We start from the raw sequence: 26,332 nt of genomic DNA on the forward strand, positions 1-26,332 counted from the left end.
CTCTCCAGAGATAAAAGGGAAATAACCGAAAATACAAATTAGAGTTGTACAAAAAGCTGTTCATGAATATAGGTCAAGACTGCAAATGTTTGAAACCATTTGATTTTCCTTTTTTTTATTTATTTTTTTATTTTTTTTTAACCAGTCGTTTGAACAGTTCTGTGTTCTCTCCAATGAGATGCTTATTATGTACATTGCATAGCATTTTATACATGGAAGTTTTGCATAGAATAAAGTATAATCGAAAAAATTGGTTAGATTTTTAATGGTAAAATGCTCAGATCTGTTCCTCCATCCATGTTCTTACAGTAGGTGAAGTACAATCCCTATAGAATGTAATTGAGAACACTTCGGTTATTGGTTATTAGATAGTGCTGCTCTAGTAAGGGAAAATCTGTGTGTGTATGTATATTTTTATATTAATGTGCATTTTTTAAATTTTTTTTTAGTGTAGGTATATATGTCATATAATAAGGTACGGCGTTTAGATCGATTAAACTTAAATTGATATTTATTAAGTTGTTAAGTTTAATAGATCTAAATACTATACCTTGTCCCACCCCACAATTTCTCCTGTTTTCATTTATTTCAATCTTCTCAATATATCTTCAGCATTTACTGTAAAGCCTTTAATTTGCTATTTATCATCTACGTGTCGCAGCGAAGCTTTGCTGGACAACAGAGGAGAGATCCCTCTATTAAAACTTTTCACCTTCAAGTTTCTGATTGTTCAATCCATCTTGTAGGTTGGCTGAAAACCTTTGATGACTATTTCAGAGACCAGACACAGCACATTCTTAATAACATGGTTGTAAAATTGCAAGAGGATAAAGAGAGAAAATTCATATGGTCGGAAATCTCTTACTTTGCCAAATGGTGGGATGGAATTGATAGCCAGAAGAGAGATGCTGTTAAGAAGTAAGTGAAACTCATTCTCAATTAGTCCTAATTTCTTGAGTATAATTGTTCTTCAAATTGAATTATACGTTCTGAAATCAAATTGGAAAAATAACATGATCTGTATGTCTGTCTTAATGCAGTGTCACTTTTACCATAGAAGCCGAGCTCTGTTACGCCACGTTCAGACATCGTTGTATTTCATGTGTGCAAAAAATTGGTCCACGTGTCAGTGTCTTGGATCCGAGCTTTCAGTATTTGCTCCATTTGTCCGTTTTTACCATCCATGTTTCATCAGTAATTTTGACAGAAGGCAAAATAAATTACAAAGCTGCTGATATCCATTACAATTTTAATCACGGATAACACAAAACACACAAATGCCATCCATGTGTTGTCAGGGATTTTCATGGAGCCGTACACTTGTATGTATGATTTTCATCCATGACCTCAATTAAAAAAAAAATAAAAAAAAGGACATGTCTCCTCATTTTTTTTTGTGTGAACATTACCAAAATCTATAAGGGGTTCATGCTCTATCTGTTAAAACCATGGATCCAACTCATGCATGGAAAATGCACATCTGAATAAGGCCTTCATAGTGAGTTTTGTGGGTAAAAATTGTTTTCGCTGCCTACTATGAAATTGTATGAAATAATCCTGCATTGGCACTAGTGTGATCTCCTGTAACTGATTTCATATTAGCCCCATTGATCTGTATAAATCTGTTGTTGGCCCTCTTCATAGAAAAATTGCCCCCAATATAAATATATATCTTAATTTGTGGAATATATGATGCATTCCTCCCCCCTCCCCCCAAACTTAGGAAAATGGGGGTTCGTTCTATAGTCCGAATGTAGCTTAATGGGTGGGGGTGGCAGTGTCTGTGGACCGGGGTCACCAGAGGCAGGAATGGAGCCATGCTGCAGGCCCTGGCCTGGGGCAGTGGAGTCCCTGCTATGCGCATAGCTCTCCTGGCAGTGGGCTTTAGGAAAATGGCTGCTGGATCCGCCTATGCGCAGTTTCAACCTGCACATGCACTACTGGATGCTGCCATTTTCCTGTAACACACTGCTGACATTTTCTTGAACACCACTGGGACACCCCCTACTCCCAGCCCAGGGCCCGCAGCATCTCCCCACTCCTGCCATCGCCGCCACCTTCGCGCAGCAGCGACTCTGCCTCCTGTGACCCAACCCCATCACTGCTCCCAACCCCACCACCCTGCAAACTAAATTTGGGCTATAAGACAGACCCCCAATTGACATATTTAAAACATTTTTCCCCTTTTCCTCTTCAAAATTTAGGGTGCTTATGGTCCGGTGCGTTTTATAGTCTTCAAAATGCGGTACATATATTATGAATATACCATGGAGGAGCACAAGGGACATTTTAATACATTTTAATAAAGGCATAGAACCCATGCTGAGTCTTGCTGCAAAATTCCAGGAATTCAGTTTATGACTATGTGTATCGTTCATGTCCTTAACCCCTTCACGACCTCCGCCGTACTATTACTGCGGAGGTCAGATCCCCTGCTTTGATGTGGGCTCCGGCGGTGAGCCCGCATCAAAGCTGGGACATGTCGCCATGACGTATCATTAAAATGTAATAGCGGCCGATCAAAAGAATGTATCTGCACCACAGTGGAATCCTTAAAAATGTCAGCTCGGCACGCAAAAAATAAGCCCTCACCTGACCCCAGATCACAAAAAATGGAGACAATACGGGTATCGGAAAATTGCACTATTTATTTATTTATTTTTTTTTAGCAAAGTTTGGAATTTTTTTTTACCACTTAGATAAAAGATAACCTAAACATGTTTGGTGTCTATGAACTCATAATGACCTGGAGAATCAAAATGGCAGCTCAGTTTCAGCATTTAGTGAAAAAAGCCAAACACAAAACAAGTGTGGTATTGCACTTTTTTTGCAATTTCATCGCACTTGGATTTTTTTCCAGGTTTGTAATACACGATATGCTAAAACCAATGATGTCGTTCAAAAGTAGAACTTGTCCCGCAAAAAATAAGCCCTCACATGGCCATATTGATGGAAAAATAAAAAAGTTATGACTCTGGGAAGGAGGGGAGCGAAAAAGGGCAAGGTCTTGAAGGGGTTAAATATATATTGATTTTAATTAGCACTAAATTAAAAAAAAACAAATATTTCCCCAGAACCGTATAGAAATAAAACAAAAATTGGAATGCACAGTAGGAATAAAATAAGAGCAATAACTGTCCACTTTTGACGTGGTTTGCTTGCACGTTAATGACCGGGCCAATTTTTACATTTCTGACCACTGTCCCTTTATGAGGTTATAACTCTGGAACGCTTCAACGGATCCCGGTGATTCTGACATTGTTTTCTCGAGACATATTGTACTTCATGATAGTGGTAACATTTCTTTTATTACCTGCGTTTATTTGTGGAAAAAAAACTGAAATTTGGCGAAAATTTTGAAAATTTCGCAATTTTCCAACTTTGAATTTTTATGCCCTTAAATCACAGAGATTTGTCACACAAAATACTTAATAAGTAACTTTTCCCACATGTCTACTTTACATCAGCACAATTTTGGAAACAAAATATTTTTAGTAGGGAGTTATAAGGGTTAAAAGTTGACCAGCAATTTCTCATTTTTACAACACTATTTTTTTAGGGACCACATCACATTTGAAGTCATTTTGAGGGGTCTATATGATAGAAAATAACCAAGTGTGACACCATTCTAAAAACTGCACCCCTCAAGGTGCTCAAAACCACATTCAAGAAGTTTATTAAGCCTTCTAGTGCTTCACAGGAATTTTTGGAATGTTTAAAAAAAAAAATTAACATTTAATTTTTTTTCACACAAAATTTACTTCAGCTCCAATTTGTTCTATTTTACCAAGAGTAACAGGAGAAAATGGACCCCAAAAGTTGTTGTACAACTTGTTCTGAGTACCCCGATACCCCATATGTGGGGTAAACCACTGTTTGGGCGCATGGCAGGGCTCGGAAAGGGAAGGAGCGTCTTTTGACTTTTCAATGCAAAATTGGTTGGAATTGAGATGGGACGCCATGTTGCATTTGGAGCCACTGATGTGCCAAAACATTGAAACTCCCCACAAGTTACACCATTTTGGAAAGTTGACCCCCTAAGGATCTTATCTAGATGTGTTGTGAGAGCTTTAAACCCCCAAGTGTTTCACTACAGTTTATGACGCAGAGCTGTTAAAATAAACATTCTTTTTTTTTTTCCATAAAAACTATTTTTTAGCCCCCAGTTTTGTATTTTCCCAAGGGTAACAGGAGAAATTGGACCCCAAAAGTTGTTGTCCAATTTGTCCTGAGTATGCTGATTCCCCATATGTGGGGGGGAACCACAGTTTGGGTGCATGGCAGAGCTCGGAAGGGAAGGAGTGCCATTTGGAATGCAGACTTAGATGGATTGGTCTGCAGGCATCACTTTGCATTTGCAGAGCCCCTGATGTACCTAAACAGTAGAAATCCCCCACAAGAGACTCCATATTGGAACCTAGACCCCCCCAAGGAACTTATCTAGATGTGTTGTGAGAACTTAGAACCCCCAAGTATTTCACTACAGTTTATAACACAGAGCCGTGAAAATAAAATAACATTTTTTTTCCTACAAAAATGGTTTTCTAGCCCCCCAAATTTTTATTTTCCCAAGGTTAACAAAAGAAATTTGACCCCAGAAGTTGTTGTCCAATTTGTCCTGATTACGCTGATACCCCATATGTTGGGGTAAACCCCTGTTTGGGCGCACGGGAGAGCTCGGAAGGGAAGGAGCACTGTTTTACTTTTTCAACGCAGAATTGGCTGGAATTGAGATCGGACGCCATGTCGCACTTGGAGAGCCCTGATGTGCCTAAACAGTGGAAACCCCCAATTCTAACTGAAACCCTAACCCAAACAACCCCTAACCCTAATCCCAACCACACCCCTAACCACACCCCTAACCCTGACACACCCCTAACCCCAACCGTAAATATAACCCTAACCCTAGTCCTATCCCTAACCCTAATGGAAAAATGGAAATAAATACATATTTTTTATTTCTCCCTAACTAAGGGTGTGATGAAGGGGGGTTTGATTTACTTTTATAGCGTGTTTTTTAGCGGATTTTTATGAATGGCAGCTGTCACACACTAAAACACGCTTTTTATTTCCAAAAATTTTGGGGTTACCACATTTTGAGAGCTATAATTTTTCCATATTTTGGTCCACAGAGTCATGTGAGGTCTTTTTTTTTGCGGGACGAGTTGTCGTTTTTATTGGCAACATTTTCGGGCACGTGACATTTTTTGATCGCTTTTTTATTCCGATTGTTGTGAGGCAGTATGACCAAAAAACAGCTATTCTTGAATTTCTTTTGGGGGGGAGCGTTTATACCATCCTGCGTTTGGTAAAATGGATAAAGCAGTTTTATTCTTCGGGTCAGTACGATTACAACGATGCCTCATTTATATATTTTTTTTTTGTTTTGGCGCTTTTATACGATAAAAAACAATTTTATAGAAAAAATAATTATTTTTGCATCGCTTTATTCTGAGGACTATAACTTTTTTTTAATTTTTTCGCTGATGCTGTATGGCGGCTCGATTTTTGCGGGACAAGATGACTTTTCATCGGTACCATGGTTATTTATATCCGTCTTTTTGATCGCGTTCTATTCCACTTTTTGCTCGGCGGTATGATAATAAAGCGTTGTTTTTTGCCTTTTTTTTTTTTACGGTGTTCACTGAAGGGGTTAACTCGTGGGACAGTTTTATAGGTCGGGTCGTTACGGACGTGGCGATACTAAATATGTGTACTTTTATTTTTTTTTTATTATTCTTATTTAGATAAAGAAATGTATTTATTGGAAATATATATATATATATATATATATATATATATATATATATATATATATATATATATATATATATATATATATATTTATTTTTTTTTTACTTTGCCTCAGGAGGTGACATCACAGTAAAGTGACAGATCTCTCATCTGACACTTTGCTGTGCATTGTGTCAGATCAGTGATCTGACATGCACAGCAGGGAGGCTTCCTGGCGCCTGCTCTGAGCAGGCGCTGGTAAGCCACCTCCCCTGTAGGTTCCGGATGCAGTCCCGCGGCCATTTTGGATCCGGGGCCTGCAGGGAGAGGAAGGTAGGAGACCCACGGAGCAACGCGATCACATCGCGTTGCTCCCAGGGTCTCAGGGAAGACCGCAGGGATCCCCCTCCCTGCGAAATGCTTTGCTATACCGCCGGAACACTGCGATCATGTTTGATCGCAGTGTGCTGGGGGTTAATGTGCTGGGGGCGGTCCGTGACTGCTCCTGGCTAATAGTGCCGGATGTCAGCTGAGATAAGTCAGCTGACACCCGGCCGCGATTGGCCGCGCTCCCCCCGTGAGCGCAGCTGATCGCGCTGGACTTACTATCCAGTCACTGGGAATTAAGTCCTTGATGGGATAGTACGTCCAATGGGATTAAGGGGTTAAGAGTCACCAGTTTCGGTAAAGCTTTTGGCAGCATCTGTCTAAAATTGGCCAGATTTTCAAGGAATTTTCACACTACTCTGCTTGAAATTCTTGTTAGATTACGGTAACTGGATTTCTAGCTCAGTGTTTCTTACTGGATTAATGGCATTGCTTTGTCTTGTACTAATCCCATTTTATATTATGCTGGCTTCACAATGTGCAGTTTTTATGCAGTTGTTTTCTGAGTGCGCTAAACCAGTATGGGCTATATAGTTACATTTCGAACCCTAAAGCTACGTTCCCACAATGAGCTTTTGGAGTTTTTGATGTTGCAGATTTGTGAAAAAAAATATAAGGTTACTTTCAAAAATTTGTACCGTAAAAAAAGCAACTAAATCTCACCTTGGGAACTTAGCCCAATGCAGCAAGTGCATCAAAACTGACTTTATTTATCACGAACATCCCTGCAATGTGGATTACTATGCAGTGCCTTGCCAGACATGAACATGTACAGCCATTGTAGTGTCCGTTTACCATATCTACAAGTAAAAGCTTCCATTGACTTTCGTCAGATTGTTATACCTTTTATACCATCATTGAATAGGACAGGTCTGATGCACTATTCCTTATAGAAATACTGAAGGATCTAGCACAAAAGGTATACCTCATGGTGTACATTTTCTGTTTAAAATATTAAAGGTGTTATCCGGCACCATCCAGAGCAAATCTCTTTCAAATCGGAGGTGAGCGTTCAGATTGTTATAATCCCACACAAGTGTCGGGGAGGTACATGTGTTCTGTTCATCCTGTTGACTTCTGATGTGGAAGTGAATGGCTCTGGACTTTACCAGATGGCCCTTTAAGGTCTATCTATCATCATCAGTGCATGCCGGGATGCGAACTGTCCCTGAGAATGGGCCATCAGATGTGTGGCCTTTAAGGCTTGGGTCAGTCTAGGTTTTCACGCTTTAGGATTAGGGTTCTGTTTTTTTTTTAAGTTATAGGAGCAGAAAAAAACATGCAAGAAAAGGTTCTGTCCTATGACTGAAACAAATGACATCAGACGAACAAACCCTATTAACCATTATAAGGTCTGTTTAGTGGTCATCAATTTACTGGGGTAAAAAATGCAGCATGCTGTTTTTTTTTTTTTTTGCTCAATGAAAATGAGGCAACTTGCAACAAAAGCTAAGAAGTGTTAGGGTTTGCAAACATTTTTCTTGTTGACCATGTTAATATTTAATTTGTAATTAATTTTTATGTATTTTAATGAACTCTATCTACTGAGACATTTTCATGTTAAGGGTCTCTGGAAGGAGTGCATAGTAATGAGTGGGCAGGGAGTGCGCAACTACTGATCCATTCATATGCTGAAGACATTACCTTTGTTTTCAAGATGGATGGAGATCCTTGTTTTCCCACAAACAACTTTTCTAATTTTTCTGAACTTGCATTTGAGGACATAAACTGTTATGGAGAAACTATCTATCATATTTATAGTTGTAAACAAGACTAGAAAAATATTACCTTGGAATATTTTTGCTGTTTGTCAACTTCTGCATTTCTCTCTAAAGAATTTAGTGTTAAATTAGTAAAATGTGATTTGGAACAAGCACAAATTGCGAAGGCTTGTCAGAAGTCAATACGTAATTACATTGTTATTTTGTAAATTCAGGAGAGATGCTGCTTATACGGTATTTCTCAGGGTTACTTAGCTGACCTGTAATTTTGATAACAAATTTCTGCTGGAAATAATTGACAAGATAATTGCCAGATTTATTTAGACATCTCCATGACTGTCACAGATTTTCTACCTTTCTAATTGCACATAGTAGATAGTGAAAAAGAGAACATTTTTCCTGTGCCAAAAAAGTTAATGGATTGTAAAGGCGGATGACCCAATAAAGCCCAAATATTTATTTTAAGTTAATTATTTTTCAGCCCTATGTTGCTCACTTATTTGTATAAATATAACGACAGTGTTAACAATGCCTATGGGATTTAATTAAATTAAACAGTCACAAGAGCATTTACTCTTCTCTCATAATTTTTTTTAGCAGGTCCATTACATTTCTGCACAATATTTTTTGTTGTGGAACTTAAGTCTAAAAATGAACTTTTCAGATAAAAATACCTGATAAAAGCGAAGTTGGTTAATAATTTATGTAATCTTTAACCTATAGCCATCCTTTTACCCTTTAAATTTACTATTGTAAGGAGTTAGGGAGGAGGTGGATTAATGTCATTATTTAGGCTTCATTAAGAAAGGCTAATCTCGGCCTTTAAATGACCTCGATCAGTTATGTGCAATGGCCTATGTAGACAGTTGGACAACTCTTCTGTAAAATCGTTTTCTGCACATAGAACCTCATATTCTCGGCAGTACATGACTTGTTCACACAGGACTATGTCCAACCAAGAACTATATTCTTGCCGTACTGTTTGTGGCCTAGATGGAGTGTCGGCCATCCACTGATTAGATATTGATGATTTATCACAGGATAGGTCATCGATATTGCCCAAACTAATAGCTGATCAGTGGGGTGCCTTGTGTCGGATCCTCATTGATTGATATTGATACCTAGCCCGCGGATAAGACCTCAATATCATATGCCAAAAAAACCCTTTAATATAAGATTTTCCTGATGCTATTATGGGTAATATCTTTCTATCCCTGAAGGTCTAGGGTGATTTAGTGGATAACAACATTTTATTTGGTACTCTAGTTTTCTCTAATTTGTTTGACCCATGGCTCTATATATCTTGCTTCTCTTCGCACAAATGTCTGACAAATTGTTCAGCTTTAGCCATGGAAATATGTTATTGGTATAAGATAATCTTACTTAGACTTTTCTAAAATTAAACTAAGGAGATGGACACATGGATGTCCTTTTAAATAACAAGAAAAAAGTATAATTTACTAAATCCCACTGCTTCTTTGTTAGGACTAAGAATTAGCAATGGTAACCAATGTTAAGAATTGTCATATACAGATGACTTGTAATTAGATGGCAATGCCAAAATACATTTGTCAAATGCTTTGCTATTGTTCATCTTGCCTTTCATGTTGCCTTTAATGTTAACCCTGCCACTTTATCTAATTAACAGGTTAATTGAACAAGAACAGTTTGAGATTGTTACAGGTGGATGGGTTATGACTGATGAAGCCTCCTCTCACTATTTTGGTATAATTGATCAACTGATAGAAGGACACCAATGGCTGGAGAAAAATCTTGGTAAGAATTGTTTTTTTAAACTTTTCCTCTTTGCGCTGTGTGCAGAATTATTACCGTATTTTCTGGTGTATAAGACGACCCCCAACTTTTCCATATAAAATATGGAATTTGGGATATGCCCGCTGTATAAGACGGGGGTCATCGTATACGCCCAGTCATCTTATACGGCGTGTGGTTCCCAGGGTCTAAAGGAGAGGAGACTCTCCTTCAGGCCCTGGGATCCATATTCATGTTAAAAATAAAGAATAAAAATAAAAAATATGTATATACTCACCCCTCCGAGAAGCCTGGCTGTCACTGCTGCAAGCGTCTGCCTCCGTTCCTAAGAATTGCAGAGCATGAAGGACCCTCGATGACGTCGCAGTCCTGTGATTGGCCCGTGACCGCTCATGTGACCGGTCACCTGACCGTGACGTCATCGAAGGTCCTTCACGCTCTGCAATTCTTAGGAACGGAGGCAGACGCTTGCAACGGTGACAGCCAGGCTTCTCGGAGGGGTGAGTATATCCATATTTTTTATTTTTATTCTTTATTTTTTACATGAATATGGATCCCAGGGCCTGAAGGTCGCTCCAGGATCGCTCCCTGCACATGCCGTACCTGGCGTATAAGACGACCTCTGACTTTTGGGACAATTTTTAGGGGTTAAAAAGTCGTCTTATACGCCGGAAAATACGGTAGGTAAGTGAGCATTTTAACCATATCATCATTTTTGTGTATATTTTCAATCTGCAAGCTGTATAAACATGAATGCTTATTGTTTTCAAACATATCAAGTGACCTGGTGTTTTCCTCAAGCAAAATGGGCCAGAAAAGAGATTTCAGTGACTCTCAAAAGTCCAAAATTGTTAATTCTTAAAGAGAAATGCAGCACTCTTGAAATTGTAAAAAATGGGGTGTGATTACAGAACCATCAAAAATTTTGTTGCAAATGGTCAACAAGGTTGCAAAATACATTGTTGAGAAAATAAGACGCACATTATTGATGAAAAATTTGAGAAGACTCAAACGTGAAGCGATCAGGAACCCATTTTCCTCCAATGCTGTCATATTTCAGAACTGCAACCTCAGTGTAGTGCCCAGAAGTACAAGGTGTTCAGTGCTTCAGAGACATGGCCGAGGTAACGGATGCTGAAATCGACCACTAAACCAGACCCAAATGGTGAAATTCAAGACTGAGCCAAGAAATATCCAAAGACAGACTTTTTTTTCCCTATGTTTCATTGAGTGATAAAATGAGACGGGCACAGACCCATGGCATGTTGGAGGTGAGGTACTGCTATGGGCTGGTATTATTAAAGATGAGTTAGTTCGACTTTTCTGGTTGACGATGGACTCCAAAAAGAACTACCAAACCTACTGCCAATTTTTAGAACATGATTCCATCAAGCAGTGGTACAAGAAATAGCCTCCATCTTTCAAGGAAACAATGATTGTGATAATGCTCCATCACATGCATCGAAGTGCTTCATGGCTTGGCCAGCCAGTAAAGGCCTTGAAGATAAAAGAATAATGACATGGCCCATTTTCCATACCTGACCTAAACCCTATTGAGAACATGTGGGCCCTTCTTAAACAGGAGATTTACAGTGGAAAATGGTACACCTGTGTGAACAGTGTCTGGAGGCTGTGGTTGGTGCTGCCCAAAAAGTTGATCGTTGACTGATTAAGAAACTGACAGTCTCCATGGACGAAAGGCTTATGACTCCTTTTGAAAAGGGCACTTATTGGTCACAAAATTTTTTTTTTAAATGTCAAAACTGTATTTTTGTAATTTTTTTTTTTTTTTTTTTTTTTTTTAGTTATTTAAGATGAGAATAAACTGTGATGAAAACATTTGTTCTTCGTTTGGCTGCCCAATAATTCTGCATGCAGATATTCCTTTACCCCTTTTTATGTTATACTTGAACTGTGTCCTATGCAATGGAAGGTCCTGAAGTATTTAGGTTATAGGAGGCAACCATTTCCTACTACTTTTACGGTTTAGGATTTATAGCCTGATGTTAAATTTCCAAGGTTATTGGCCACTTGTTTTATCAATGAAGGTTGACAGATGCTGAGTTTGCTGGAATGTATCCCTTCTTTACGTAGATGTTTTCCCAAACTTAATTGTGATCATGTTCAACATTACTATGAAGACACCAATGTGAGAAATGTGTCAAACTAATTGTGCCAGAATTCAAAAATAAAAAATTTGCCTTTCATGACTTGCATCATAATCATGTTGTGTTTTTGACACATTCTGTGCCTTACCTGACAAGGGTGTGTGATCTGATTTACAAATGTGAATGGCTTACCAGAAAATGTTTCATGCACCTAAAATGTGCCAGTATTGTGGCATACTTTTCTGGCACAAACTAGGTGAATTTTTTTTTTTATTATTATTATTATTATTATTATTATTATTATTATTAAGCAGCTTTATTTTTAGAGCACCGTTGATTCCATGGTGATGTACATGAGAAGGGGTTAAATATAAGATGCAAATATGAAATACAGTGAGCTAATTAACAATAATAAACTGGTACAGAAAGGAGAGAGCCCTGCACTTGCAGGCTTTCAATCTACAAGATAATAATGAAGGAAACCATAGGGAAGGGGGTTGCGGCAGCTCCGGTGGTGGTGAGGTGGCAACAGGGTCGTTGTAGGTTGTAAGTTTTCTTGAAGAGCATGGTTTTAAAGTTCCGTCTGAAGGTTCTGAGTGTGGTGGATAATCGGATGTGTTGAGGCACAGAATTCCAGAGGGTGAGATAGAAGTCTTGGAGGCGATTTGGTGAGCAACGTATTTGTGTGGATTAGAGAAGGAGGTTCTTGGGAGGACTGGAAGTTGCGTGTTGGAGGATATATGGATGTTGGTACGGAGAGATATATGGAGAATGCATATTATGGATGGCTTTGTAGGTCAGTGTTACCAGTTTGAACTAGATGCGTTGGGAAAATTAGGAGATCGTGTGAAACTACCTGGATGAGACAGTTGTAAAATATTCCATGCTTATTTAACTGAAAAATCTGATGCCTTGCTACACGACCTATTAAATTGGCACTTTCTAAGAATTGCAGTGTTGATTTACCTACCTTATTAATATGCCTGTACAGTATATACCTGCCTGCTATTAATTTTATTTCTTATGTAGGTGTAAAACCAAAATCAGGATGGGCTGTCGATCCTTTTGGGCATTCTCCAACTATGGCTTACATTCTTAAGCGATCGGGGATATCGAGCATGCTTATCCAACGTATTCACTATTCAATAAAGAAACATTTTTCAGCAAAGAAGACATTAGAGTTCTTTTGGAGGCAAAACTGGGGTAAGCAAATACTTCTCACTAATGCTTTTTATTGTTGACTGACATTTCAGTGGAACTTTTCTAATACACAATACTCAAAACAAACTTACGGTAAATATCTATATGATGAAAACTAGTAGTCAAGTCACATGTTCTCACATTAACCAATTGTTTTTGGATGGCTAATAAGGCAACACAATCAATAACATTTTTCCTTTTTCAATGACTAGTCCTAAAGCAAGGAAGCTAGTCTTAACGCTATAGCCAATCACTGAGCTCCCGCTGCTTATAAATTAGAAAAGCCACTGAGCTCAGTGATTAGCTGCAGCGGTGATCTGCACGGTCAAAGTGATGTTACTCCTGCTGTCAAAATGCATACCTGAAGCAGCGGCCTGGAGCTGGCCCGAGACCCAGGGTGAGAGTACAATCTGGCTTCATGACTCCAAGCGTTTGAAGTCCACTTTTTAGAAAGTGGAAAATCTCTTTAAATCAGACCTCTAATGCATGGACTGGATGTGGGTCTCTTAACCCAAACATGTCCGCTTCATTTATTTCTTTGAAGCTGTCCCTCTCTGGTCAGGAGAGCTGCGGCCAGTTTGTGCACTGCGATCCAATCTCTGACAGATTTTGCACGAATGTCTGAATGAACCTTAATACATGGCTAATTCCATCAGAGTATCTAGAGGTGGTTCTTTCGCTGATGTCCCCCACTCCCTACAAGCTAAACAGACCCTGAAAGATAGGGGCTAATGGTTTCTTTAAACTTGTGATTTTGAGGATGCATTTTTGTATTTCCTAATGTAGTGAAATATTTGTCTGCGAACTTGAACTCTTGTGTGTCAAGAATGAGATGTTGGCAGCAGTTATTGGAATGCTAACAGTTCATCATCGCAGAGCATGATACGCAGCTCAACCGGCCTTTATTAATGGATTATTGCAAGACCCTTAAATAGAAAAAAAAACTAAGTTGAAAGTTTGTGGGATCACAGATAAATACTTGAGAATTTAATGATTTAGAGAGACATTAAGCTACTTGGTCCTGCAGGCTGTAATGAACAGTTGAGACTGCTGGTTTCTAAAGTGCCCAAAGCTGTTGCATAGGCTTTTAATATCCTATTGATCTAAGTTGAAAACAATAATTGTTGTTCATGACGTGACACGACTTTCAGCCAGCATGGAAAGCTGCGGAGAGTTCAGGGTCTGCAGCATTAGAGGAATTAAGGCGTTCTTTACACATTTATGCACAATGAACAATAAAAGCAGTTAGTGCAGCTTTTCTGGATGTTTACTACAAAAATGCCCAGTTTGACAGTAGGGTAAAAGGGAACTCAACATTCATAAATAACACTACATGTGGAGGAGAAGATAAAGCCACCACTAGCCGAGTATAATCCAGATAAAAAAATGTATTTTATTAGATTATAAATTAAAAATGAAGTAAAAAGTCTGCTACATTCCAAAATACAGGGGTCAAGGTTACATATAGTGCTAAGTGATTAATGCACAATTAGATACAAGTAATACAATAAATTATGAATAATATACAAAATGAATAAAAATATGAAAGGATGAATGTTAAATCATATGACTAATAATTAGTCAAATAGCACTCATAAAAAATGAAAAGTGCAATGTAATTCAAATAAACTAGACAAACATAAAAATGCCACCAGATAAGTAAGTGTAAATTTCGATGCAACTCAGTGGTTACTCTGGTAATGGGTCCTGTTGTCAGTCACAAGATGAATAATATAAGTGCCATGTGTCAGCGTACTTACAGTGAGTCGCTGCTTACTCACAATGTGAGTGAATGAATTAAATCATAATGAATCAGAAGTCTGTCATACAACTAGATAAAAATTATAAAGACCGGGCACTTACAGAAATACATGACTGGTAACCTTGGCGTCCCCGTCGCCCCAACACATGTTTCGTTAGTCTTCTTCAGGAGCCGTGTGTTGGGGGAGGGATTTGCCAGGCTATTTATATGAATCTTGTCCAATATGGGAAAAAAAAATAGCGATGGGTGTGTTGTAGATAAATATCATGTGACCTGCGCTGTAAAGGAAAGGTCCCATCATGATTGCGCATGCGTCATTGACCTGGCACTCTTTTAATGCTCTTCCGGATCACGGCGGTGGAACGCAAGGCCATAAACTCCATCAGAGTGACGGAGCATGCGCAATGTGGTCACTAGTTCCGTGCTACCAAAGAGCCGTGCTCGAGGCCAATAGTTCATGCGCACCCGAGACAGCTGAAATAATGACCATAAATTCGCAGTGTGTGACCAGAATGCATGAGAAAAAGTGAATGTGTGTGAATAGTGGGCAAATGAAAAATCAAATAAGTAAAGAGAAGTGATTAAATGAGTGAATGAAAATAAAATTGAAAAATGCAGGTAAATGGAGATTGTGCTAGATTGGTAGTGGGTGAGAATGTGAAATGTAAAAATGAGGAATGAAAAAATTGTGTGCAGTGTGAATGATGGTGAGAAGTGTGTAAAAGTCAAAGGGGGTAGTGAGTAAAAATTCCTGTGAAAAAAAAATGTTAAATGTAAAAAGAAAAAATACAAACTGACTGAGTAAACTAGGAAAAATGAATAGTGCTGTAGTTGAAGTGGCCACAGTTGTAAAAATTTGTAGTAAAGCATACGTTAGTCCAGAGATGATAAGCCGACAAAGGCTCTGAATCATGTGATTATTAAGCAAATAACAATCTTTTAATGTCTAGTGAGTAGATGGTGTCAACACAAACGATGGTCAATAGATGAAGGCCAAACACACATCCTTTGTACTCAATGCAGATTTGGAATTGATCAGCAATTTTCATTCATCTATGATTTTCAATGTAGATTAGGAATGGTCATCAGAACAACACCCCAGTAAAAAAAGGACATCTAGAATAAAGAAACGATAATCAATATAGGCTAAATAATATGTTAAAAAAAAGCATAAGATTAAAAACAGCATTAAAAACCCTAAATAGAAAAGAGCAAAACAAAATAAAAACCCTCCCCTAAAAAAGTGTTGGATACCCTAAAGAAATGAACTAAATCCAAAGTTTTCGTTAAGACCCCCCCCGGAGTGACCGTGTCCAGCGGCTCTCAATACGGGCGAGGGCCTTAGAAAGTTTTCTGCCCCATGGGCAAAAAGAGACCTGATCAATAACCTTAATGGTGAGCTTACTTGCATCACAATTGTTAACTTGCCAGAATTGTTTGGGTAATGTTTAAAATGAAGTCAGGTCTTGGGCAGTTTTTGCCTTTTCTATGTCTCGGACATGTTCCCTTGTTCTGATCTTTCAGCTCGTGTAGTCATTCTAACATATATTTTTGAACACAGACACTGAGCCTAGAAGATCACCCCTTTTGAAGAACAGGTTAGACAGTGAAGAATTTTATAAGTGCAACTTCCGTTGGAGTTGGAAAAATCCTTGCTCTTTATTAAATTCTTGCAAGCCTTGCAGAATGTGCAGGGAAAGAACCCTTGTAAGGATTCATTTCTCAATTGAGCATTCCTAAATCCTGGGGAGTAATGACTCCTGACGAGTAGATCCCGAAGGTTGTGAGATCTTTTGGCCGTAATGAAAGTTTATTATTGAGTGAAATTTTAAATACTGCATTAGTCAGGAGAATCCCCCAATGTTTCTTGATAATGTCTGTAAAAGAATTCCACTGACTGTTGTATGGGTTAATCAGTTGCACTTGTGAATCAAAACCATGGGGATCTTTATTATTAGTCTGATACAGAAGATCATTCCGAGAGACAGCATGCACATTTGTAACCGTGACGTATCTGCCTATGACTGTAACCGCGTTCACGGAAACTGTGGTAAATGTCCTTGGCCCTGGTGTTCAAGGGTCTCATCGGTGGAACAGATGTGGTGAATCCTTAGGTGTTGGCCAACCAGTATACTGTTGATTGTTGAAGGTAGATGAGATGAACTGGCATGCAATAGTGTGTTTGTCGCAGTTGGTTTTCTATATATGACAGTCTCAATTAAGCCTTGTGGGAAAACCCAAATATCAAGGTCAAGGAAATTAAGTTGGCTTCCATATGTAAATATCAATTTAGTATTCCTATCCTTTCGATTCAATATGGTGATAAATTCATTCAAATGTTCAACGGTATCCTCCCAGAGAAATAGGATGTCATCAATATAACGGATCCAGTGATGCGCTTTATCGATCCGTTCGACCGGGTTACTGAGAGAAATTTCCCCCTCCCATGCGCCAAGAAAAAGATTTGCATAGGACGGAGCACAGGCCACTCCCATTGCGGTCACCTGCTTCTGGAGAAAAATCTGATCTTTAAATAGAAAACAATTGTAAGAACAAATTTTAAGTTGTAGAATAAACTCAGAGAGTGATGGATCAAAATCGCCAGCTGCATGGAACCAGGAAACGGCACTAAGTTAGTCCTCATGCCTGATGGAAGTATATGCATTGACAATGAGCATATTGTCTTGAACATACTGTATAAGCCGTCAAAACTGTGAAGGACTGCAGTGGTGTCCTTGATGAAGGATGGAAGAGTAGAGACCATGGGTTTAAATAGAAATCATCTATTAAACAGGCCAGTTCACAAATACCCTCATTACAGGATACAATTGGTTGGCCCGGTGGGTTGACGGGGTCTTTGTGAATTTTTGGAACTACGTAGAAGGTAGACATGCGAGGTTTTGTGGCAAGAATGGTGTCCATGAGTTTCTTAGGAATTATATTTGATTTAAATGCCTGTGTTTCGATGTTGAATAATTCCTGCTGAATTTCAGTGAGGGGGTTATAATTAAAAGCCTCTTGTAACACTTTTTGTCAAGAAGCAATTTTTAAGCTTGTTTTTCATATAGGTCATTTGGCCAAATGACTACATTTCCCCCTTTGCCTGCAGGTTTAATTGTTACATCTATCCATTGTCTGATCTGATTAATGGCCCTATTCTCAGCCCCATTTCCCTCAGATCGAAGAGATGAGCCAAGTTTCTCAGTGTCTTGGCTGACCATTTTAACAAAAACCTCAACAGCCGGGTACATGTTAAGACTGGGGAATTTCTTGGATTTGCCATATAGATGCATGGGGTAATTACTCACCGAAGATGTTTCTTGTTCCTTTAGTAAGGACTCCAGGATAGCAATAGCCTCCTGTTCTTGAGTAGCATCTGTAGAGCCCAGTGCCTGAGGTTTATCATGGTATCGCTTGAGGATCAATTTTCTAGCAAATAAATGCACATCCTTTATGGCCTCAAAGACAGAATTAGCGGGGGAAAAAATTAGTCCTCGTTCAAGAATTTTTTCTTGTTAATTTGTGATTGGACGGATTAATTACCTTGGGTTCGTCCGACTTAGAGCCGTGATTGTAACGAAAACAGTTTTTTGAGAATTTTTTTTTTTACCATGATTTCTGGTGGTCTCATATACATTCCTAGTGGGATCCATATCCTGTGTGGATACTTGACTGGAATGTGAGGCAATAGATGTAACTGAGGAACTCCCGAGATGACGGTGTTAAGCGTTGCTTCCTAGTTTGCCATCTGACAACCTTTTTATTGTCATTATCAGTTAAATCCCTCTGATATTTCTTTGTTTTAAGGGCACAAATGTCCTTCTCCTATTTTTCTAGATCATGGAAAAATTGGTAAACATTTTCTTTAGGGTTGTCTTTAACCTCTTAACGACCGCCGATACACCTTGTAACGGCGATAGTTAAGGGTACTTAAACCACAGCGCCGTCAATGGATAGGGTTGAAATTAGGGTTAGGGGTGTGTTGGAGTTAGGGTTGGAGTTAGAATTCGGGGGTTTTCACTGTGAAGGTACATCGGGGTCTCCAAATGTGACATGGCGCCATCATTGATTCCAGCCAATTTTGCGTTAAAAATGTCACATTGTGCTCCCTTCCTTCTGAGCTCTGCCGTGCGCCCAAACAGTGGTTTACCCCCACATATGGGGCATCAGGGTACTCAGGACAAATTGGACAACAACTTTTAGGGTCTAATTTTTCCTGTTATCCTTGGGAAAATTAAAAAAAAATTGGGGGCTAAAAAAATCATTTTGTGGAAAAAAAAAAAAAAAAAAAATATTTTCACAGCTCTGCATTATAAACTTCTGTGAAGCACTTGGGGGTTCATAGTGCTCACCACACATCTAGATAAGCTCGTTGGGAGGTCTAGTTTCCAAAATGGTGTCAATTGTGGGGGGTTTCGACTGTTTAGGCACATCAGGGGCTCTCCAAACGCGACATGGCGCCAGTTTCAATTCCAGCCAATTCTGCATTGAAAAAGCCAAATGGCGCTCCTTCCGAGCTCTGCCGTGCGCCCAATCAATGGTTTACCCCCACATATGGGGTATCAGCGTATTCAGGAGAAATAGCACAACAAATTTTGTGGTTCTTTTTCTTTCTACACTTGTGAAAATTAAAAAAAAAATTGTTTCTGAATTAAAATGTTTGTAAAAAAAAAAAAAAAAAAGGAAAATGTTAATTTTTTTCCTTCCACCTTGCTTCAGTTCGTGTGAAGCACGTAAAGGGTTAATAAACTTCTTGAATGTGGTTTTGAGCACCTTGAGGGGTATAGTTTTTAGAATGGTGTCACGTTTGGGTATTTTCTGTCTTGCACCCCTCAAAGTGACTTTAAATGTGAGATGGTCCCTAAAAAATGGTTTTGTAAATTTTGATGTAAAAATGAGAAATCGCTGGTCAACTTTTAACCCTTATAACTTCCTAACAAAAAAAAAAATTTTCCAAAATTGTGCTGATGTAAAGTAGACATGTGGGAAATGTTATTTATTAACTATTTTGTGTGACATATATCTGATTTAAGGGCATAAAAATTCAAAATTTGAAAATAGCTAAATTTTAAAAATGTTCACCATATTTCTGTTTTTTTCATAAATAAACGCAAGTAATATAGAAGAAATTTTCACCACTACCATGAAGTACAATATGACACGAAAAAACATTCTCTGAATCAGCGGGATCCGTTAAAGCGTCCCAGAGTTATAACCTCATAAAGTGACAGTGGTCAGAATTGTAAAAATTGGCCTGGTCATTAAGCTACAAATTGGATCCGTCACTAAGGGGTTAATGATCTGTGTTTGCAGTTGGTTGATTTGTTGCTTTTCTGGGTGGTAGTCCAGATAATCTTAATTGACTCCATGCAAATGATGGTGCTGTGTTATGTAAAAGTAAAACATGGACGACACAGTTATACTAAAATGTAGAACAGGACTTGTGTATGTATCAATCACATACTAAAAAACAGCATTCAAAATCTATCAGCTGGTTTTCATGGGACTGTAATAATTAGCTTTTCTCCCTCACTAACATATTAATAATATGACAGCCAGATGTGAGCTGGGGGAGAGTCATTTGATCTCCCATAGCTCACCATAAGAAGACTGCAGAGAGGGACAGAAACTTGCCGATAGCCATCAGTGAGGCATAACCTCTTGAAATGTGCGGGCCTGTCCATGGACTCCTGTAGTTGTTATTTTAACTATGATGGGATAAAGATTAAGACTTATGTAACCATGTCTGTACTGCTGGAAATGTTCTACATTTTGCACTATATAAAACCTGTTGTGCCCTCATTTGGAATACACTCTTTACTTCATATAAAGGCAGTCCTGGAGTTAGAAATATGCTGTAAGAAGAAACTGGTAAGCGGTAGGGATGGTCTTGGTTGTCAGAATAAGGTAAAGCAAAGTTACTTAGTCTTCACATCTAAGGGGGTGGGTATGATTATTTTGTATAATAGTAAAAGTATAAAAAAGTTACAATATGTTGAAAAGCAAATTTGTTAGTACTCCCTTGTGTTCTAAAGGAATTTATCTCGAGCATGAGAAAGAAAGGTTTCAGTGGTGAAAAGATTTTGCCATAAGAACTCTGAATCTGTGAAACGGTCTACATCAGGAGCTGGTTACAACAAAGCAATAGCCGCATATGAGGCTGTTGAATTTGGGTCAGTGGACCCATGCCACTCTGCATTACAATCTGTATTTGGACCGCAAAACATGGATGTGTGAGACCAGCCTGCACTGTACGGGCACCTGTAGACTATGTTTAAAGGAGTTGTTTAGACTCCTTTAATCCTTCAGACTCCAAGGATGTTTAGACTCCATGTTTTTAGGAGTTGTCCACCACTAGGATAACCCTTTTTGGATCTGAATGTTTGGTGCTGATAAAATAAAAACACTTCTACGCACTTTCCGTGCCAGCGGTGTTGGCACTCGCATTCCTGGGGCTGATATAAGGTTATTACATGAGAGCCCAGCGCCCAATTATAGCTGGCATAGCTGTCCCCGCCTTCAGTCAAATTGAACATCAAGAGGAAGTGAGTGAGCATACGCAGAACTGGCTTCCTGTTGACGTTCAACATGTCTGCGACATAATCAAACGAGAGCCCCAGAACTTGAGTGCTGACTCCGCTGGAACGGCACCGTGAGAGGAGGTGACTATAAGTGTTTTTTTTATTTTATCAGCGCCAAACATTCAGATCGAGCAGGGGTTGTCCTATCAGTGGACCCCCTCTTTAAAGAAAATACTTCAGTAGCTAGGTGCATGTATAGCATTCTTGTTTGATTCAAAGTGACGATCAGACTGGATTAACAATCAAAGGAGCAGAGTGGCTCATGCTTTATTTATTTATTTATAAAATGTTCTCTACTTGCCCAAACTTTCCCCCTCATGCACATCCTTTTGGATATGTTACTTTTTTCCCTCACCGTAGTAACTATGTAGCTTAGTTTATATCTCTAAAAATTCTTATAGCTTTTTAGTTTCATGGTGTTACCTCTGAAATAAGGATAGTGTAAACATTAGGACAATCTACTCATCCAAATGAGGCCTTAGTGTGTACATATGCATTATGTACTGAGTTTAGAAGTTGTTATATTAATAAAAAGTTACTATTTGAACCAAGCATACTCCATATCCTCCTGATTTTACTTTTACTGAAGTATGTAGGTAGGCCTGTGTGTTTCTCATCAGGAATGACGCTGTTGACCTGCAGATATGGGGTTAATCTGAAGGTTATCAGCGTTATTATCCTGCCCGGCGCCTGCACATAGCCGAATGCAGTGGGTAGAAAATTACCTTTATTCTCCCTGCCAGCATCCATATTCAGTCATGGGGATACCGCCGGTTCAGTCACCGATCTGAGTATACAGATGCTGTAGATATATGGTATATATATACTGTAGATGTTCAGAAATATTATAGAGGTGTTCTGACACTAATAACGTGTTTACTGTTCTGGGAGAAACAGTTATTAGATATTAGATATTAATAATATTCTTTCCATCCCCAAACCCCTTAGCTTCACTACCGCAGCTAACCTGCCCCCGGACCATACAGATTGCAGGTGCCTAGTGGGACTTTTCAATTACGGAAATTGTATTTGGCTGTAGTTAAAATAACAACATTTCACCTTTAGTTAGGACTTCAAAGGGAGCGTGCACTTTTGTCTACATTTTTGGCTCTGACTTATCATTAAGTAATGTCAGAAGTTGGCATCTGTGGAGATCCTCCTTAGCTTGAAGATACAAATATGAGCAATGCAATGTGTGTCATGGATATCTTGGAGATTCCGGTTTCTCTAGGCATTTCTGTTGGACTTGACGTCAGTAACGCTCTTATGATCATTTTACTGACCTCATATGATATGTTAAAATAAAAAACAGAAAAATTATCAAATGTGTAAGGTAATATTTTTTTCTCAAATGTCAAACCAACCTATTTGTGAAAAGAATATATTCAGGAGTTGACCTACAAAGCTCATAAAATCTGAAAAACGTCCTTTATATATTCTATTAAAGTCACCCTCTTTATGACATATTCGGGAGGTTCGCATACATTTATTTAGATTAAGCAGGGGTTTTCCATTAGTAGACAATCCCTACAATTTGCTGAGTACTTTGAAGTGATCTCAGTTAATAGCAGCCTAATAAGCTTAGTAGCTTGAGTGAAAATTTGCAAGATTTTATTTATTTATTTATTTATTTATTTATATGGAAAATATTCACCACCGAGCCAGTTTTCACCTTCCTGACCAGGCCAAATTTTGCAATGCTCGGTTGTTATCAAGTATCTTGGGCGTGCTTGTATAATATGTTTGCGTCCCTGTGGCTCCTTGAACATGTGGGGATTCCCTAACAAACAGGATGTCCTTACATGTGTTCAGACTGTCTAGCATCCACAGGGGCGTGAACATATATATGAGGACGCCCAAGATACTCTAACACCCGAGCATGCTCAGATAAGACTTTATATGAATATGTTTGCTCATCACTAATAGCAATACCACACAAAATCTATATCTACTATATAATTATCTAAGGGTCACTTCCGTCTTTGTCTGTCTGTAACGGAAATCCCAAGTCGCTGATTGGTTGCGGCTAAACAGCCACGTCCAATCAGCGACGGGCACAGTCCGGTGGCAAAACGGCCGCTCCTTCCTCCCCGCAGTCAGTGCCCGCTCCATAATCCCCTCCAGTCAGCCCTCACACACGGTTAATGGCAGCGTTAATGGACCGCGTTATGCCGCGGTGTAACGCACTCCGTTAATGCAGCTATTAACCCTGTGTTACCAACTTTTTACTATTGATGCTGCGTATGCTGCATCAATAGTAAAAAGATCTAATGTTACAAATAATAATAATAAACAAAAGGTTATTCTCACCTTCCGACGTCACGCGCTGTCCTCGGCAGTGCAAGCAGCAGGTTCCGGTGCCAAGGATGCTATGCCAGAAGGACCTGCCATGATGTCACGGTCATGTGACGTGACGTCATCACAGGTCCTGCGCTCATACCAACCCTGGGACCCGAAGCTGTCGCGTGCACTGCACACAGGCGCCAGGACTTCAAGGGGCCTTCGGAAGGTGAGTATATGTTTATTTTTTATTTTTAGTCTTTTTTTTAACCATGCATATAGTGCCCACATTGCTATATACTATGTGGGCTGTGTTACATACTGCGTGTTATATACTACATCTCTGTGCTATATACTATGTAGCTGGGCAATGTACAAAGTGACTGTGCAATATACAACGTGACTGTCCAATATACTACGTGGCGCTGCAAAATACTACGTGCTTTGTGTTATATACTACGCAGCTGTGCAGTATACTATGTGGCTGTGTCGGTTCTGTTATATACTACGTCGACTGAGCAATATACTACGTGGTTCTGTTATATACTACGTGGCTGTGCAATATACTATGTAGCTATGCAATATACTACGTGCCTCTACATTATACTACGTGGCTATGTTATATACTACGTGGCTCTGCTATATACGTCGCTGACCAATATACTACATAGTTGCGCAATACACTACATAGCTGTGCAATACACTACGTGACTGTTATATACTACGTGGCTCTACAATATACTACGTGGCTATGTTATATACTACGTGGCTCTGCTATATACGTCGCTGACCAATATACTACATAGTTGCGCAATACACTACATAGCTGTGCAATACGCTACGTGCCTGTGCAATATACTACGTGGCTCTACAATATACTACGTGGCTGTTATATACTACGTGGCTCTGCTATATACTACGTGGCTGACCAATATACTACGTGCCTGTGCAATACACTCAGTATAGAATAGGACTGTCTTAACACAGCATGTTCATTTTTTTTTTTTTTTTTTTTTAAATCATTGGCAGTGCAACATGGGCATAAGATAAAAAATAAATAAAATAAAAATGAACATGCTGTGTTAAGACAGTCCTATTCTATACTGCATGTTGGCAGGATTTTTCTCACTTATTTAATTGATTAGCTGTTCATTATTCCCCCATGCTTGGCACTGGCTAAAGTATAAAAGCGGACTTCATTATGGCGACTTTATTTGTGGAAGAGTATATTTTTTATCTTATGCCCATGTTGCACTGCCAATGTTTAAAAAAAAAAAAAAAAAAATGAACATGCTGTGTTAAGACAGTCCTGTGCAATACACTACGTAGCAGTGCAATACACTACGTGGCTGTGCAATACACTACGTGGCTGTGTTATATACTACGTGGCTGTGTTATATACTACGTAGCTCTGCTATATACTACGTACGCCGTGTTACATACTACGTAGCTCTGTTATATACTACTATTATTACAGATCCCAAAATCATATTAATAGTCTGGGAGAGAACACGTGTGTTATATGTAACCAGACAAGTCAAGTCCGCTCCATAGAATATGCATGAAAATAGGAGAACCCGGAGCATAAGGTAAAAATATAAACAACTTCTTTATTAATACAAATATTTAAAAGCCACATATCAGCAATACATTTGGTGCATATTTTCCAATGAGTAACAAAGATAAGGGGGAAACCCACCCCTCTATAATTCCCATATTAAGTAGTGACCATATAAAAGAGATGGAGCAAGAAGCACTTCCATGTCATGTGTCTTAGTAGTGTGGCAGGCCGGTCAATGGTCACTACTTAATATGGGGATTATAGAGGGGTGGGTTTCCCCCTTATCTTTGTTACTCATTGGAAAATATGCACCAATTATTTGTATTAATAAAGAAAGAAGTTGTTTATATTCTTACCTTATGCTCCAGGTTCTCCTATTTTCATGCCGGTTATATACTACGTAGCTCTGTTATATACTACGTAGCTCTGTTATATACTACGTCTGTTGTGTTATATACTACGTCACTGTGCAATATAGTACGTAGCCTGTGCTATATACTACCTACATATTCTAGAATACCCGATACGTTAGAATCGGGTCACCATCTAGTATATATATAAAGTTGTGTATGTATGTGTGTATATATCAAGCCACGCCCACTCCACATAGCAGGCACAGGCCACATTAGCTCTGTCATGTCTAGAATGGAGTTATGACGCCAACAGAAAGGGAGGAGTCTCATGGATAGAAATGTGAGGGGGAAAATGAGAGATTTCAGGGGGAAAATGAGAGAAGTGAGGTGCTGCTACAGTATGAGGCTGTGTATAGAGAAGAGTGAGGTGCTGCAGGTGGAGGCTGTGTATAAGGCCACATTCACACGTTCAGTATTTGGTCAGTATTTTACCTCAGTAATTATAAGCCAAAACCAGGAGTGGGAGAAAAATACAGAGGTGGTGTCGTGTTTCTAATAAACTTTTCCTCTGATTTGCTTTACTCCAAGTTTTAGCTTACAAATACTGAGGTAAAAATACTGACCAAATAACATGTAAATGAGGTTTAAGGCTATGTGCCCACGTTGCGGATTCCTGTGCAGATTTTACCGCTCAGTTTTTTAAAATCCAAAGGTAAAACGCACTGTGTTTTACCTGCGGATTTGCAACGATTTTTGGGCGGATTTCACCTGCGTTTTTACACCTGCGGATTCCTATTGAGGAGCAGGTGTAAAACACTGTGGAATCCGCACAAAGAATTGACATGCTGTGGAAAATTAAACCGCAGCGTTTCC

The 26,332-nt window shown here is 39.0% G+C and overlaps 1 protein-coding gene across 1 annotated transcript in view; it reads left to right on the forward strand.

Moving 5' to 3' along the window:
• MAN2A1 (mannosidase alpha class 2A member 1) overlaps positions 1-26,332 on the forward strand; it is a 169,062-nt gene that overhangs the window by 69,726 nt on the left and 73,004 nt on the right. The window contains exons 4-6 of the mRNA XM_077290144.1: positions 747-918; positions 9,490-9,617; positions 12,752-12,925. Of these exons, the coding sequence (XP_077146259.1) occupies positions 747-918; positions 9,490-9,617; positions 12,752-12,925 (474 nt within the window). The remainder of the gene's footprint in view (positions 1-746; positions 919-9,489; positions 9,618-12,751; positions 12,926-26,332) is intronic.

The sequence above is a fragment of the Ranitomeya variabilis genome, chromosome 1 (genome assembly GCF_051348905.1).
Source record: "Ranitomeya variabilis isolate aRanVar5 chromosome 1, aRanVar5.hap1, whole genome shotgun sequence".
NCBI classification, from domain to species: domain Eukaryota; kingdom Metazoa; phylum Chordata; class Amphibia; order Anura; family Dendrobatidae; genus Ranitomeya; species Ranitomeya variabilis.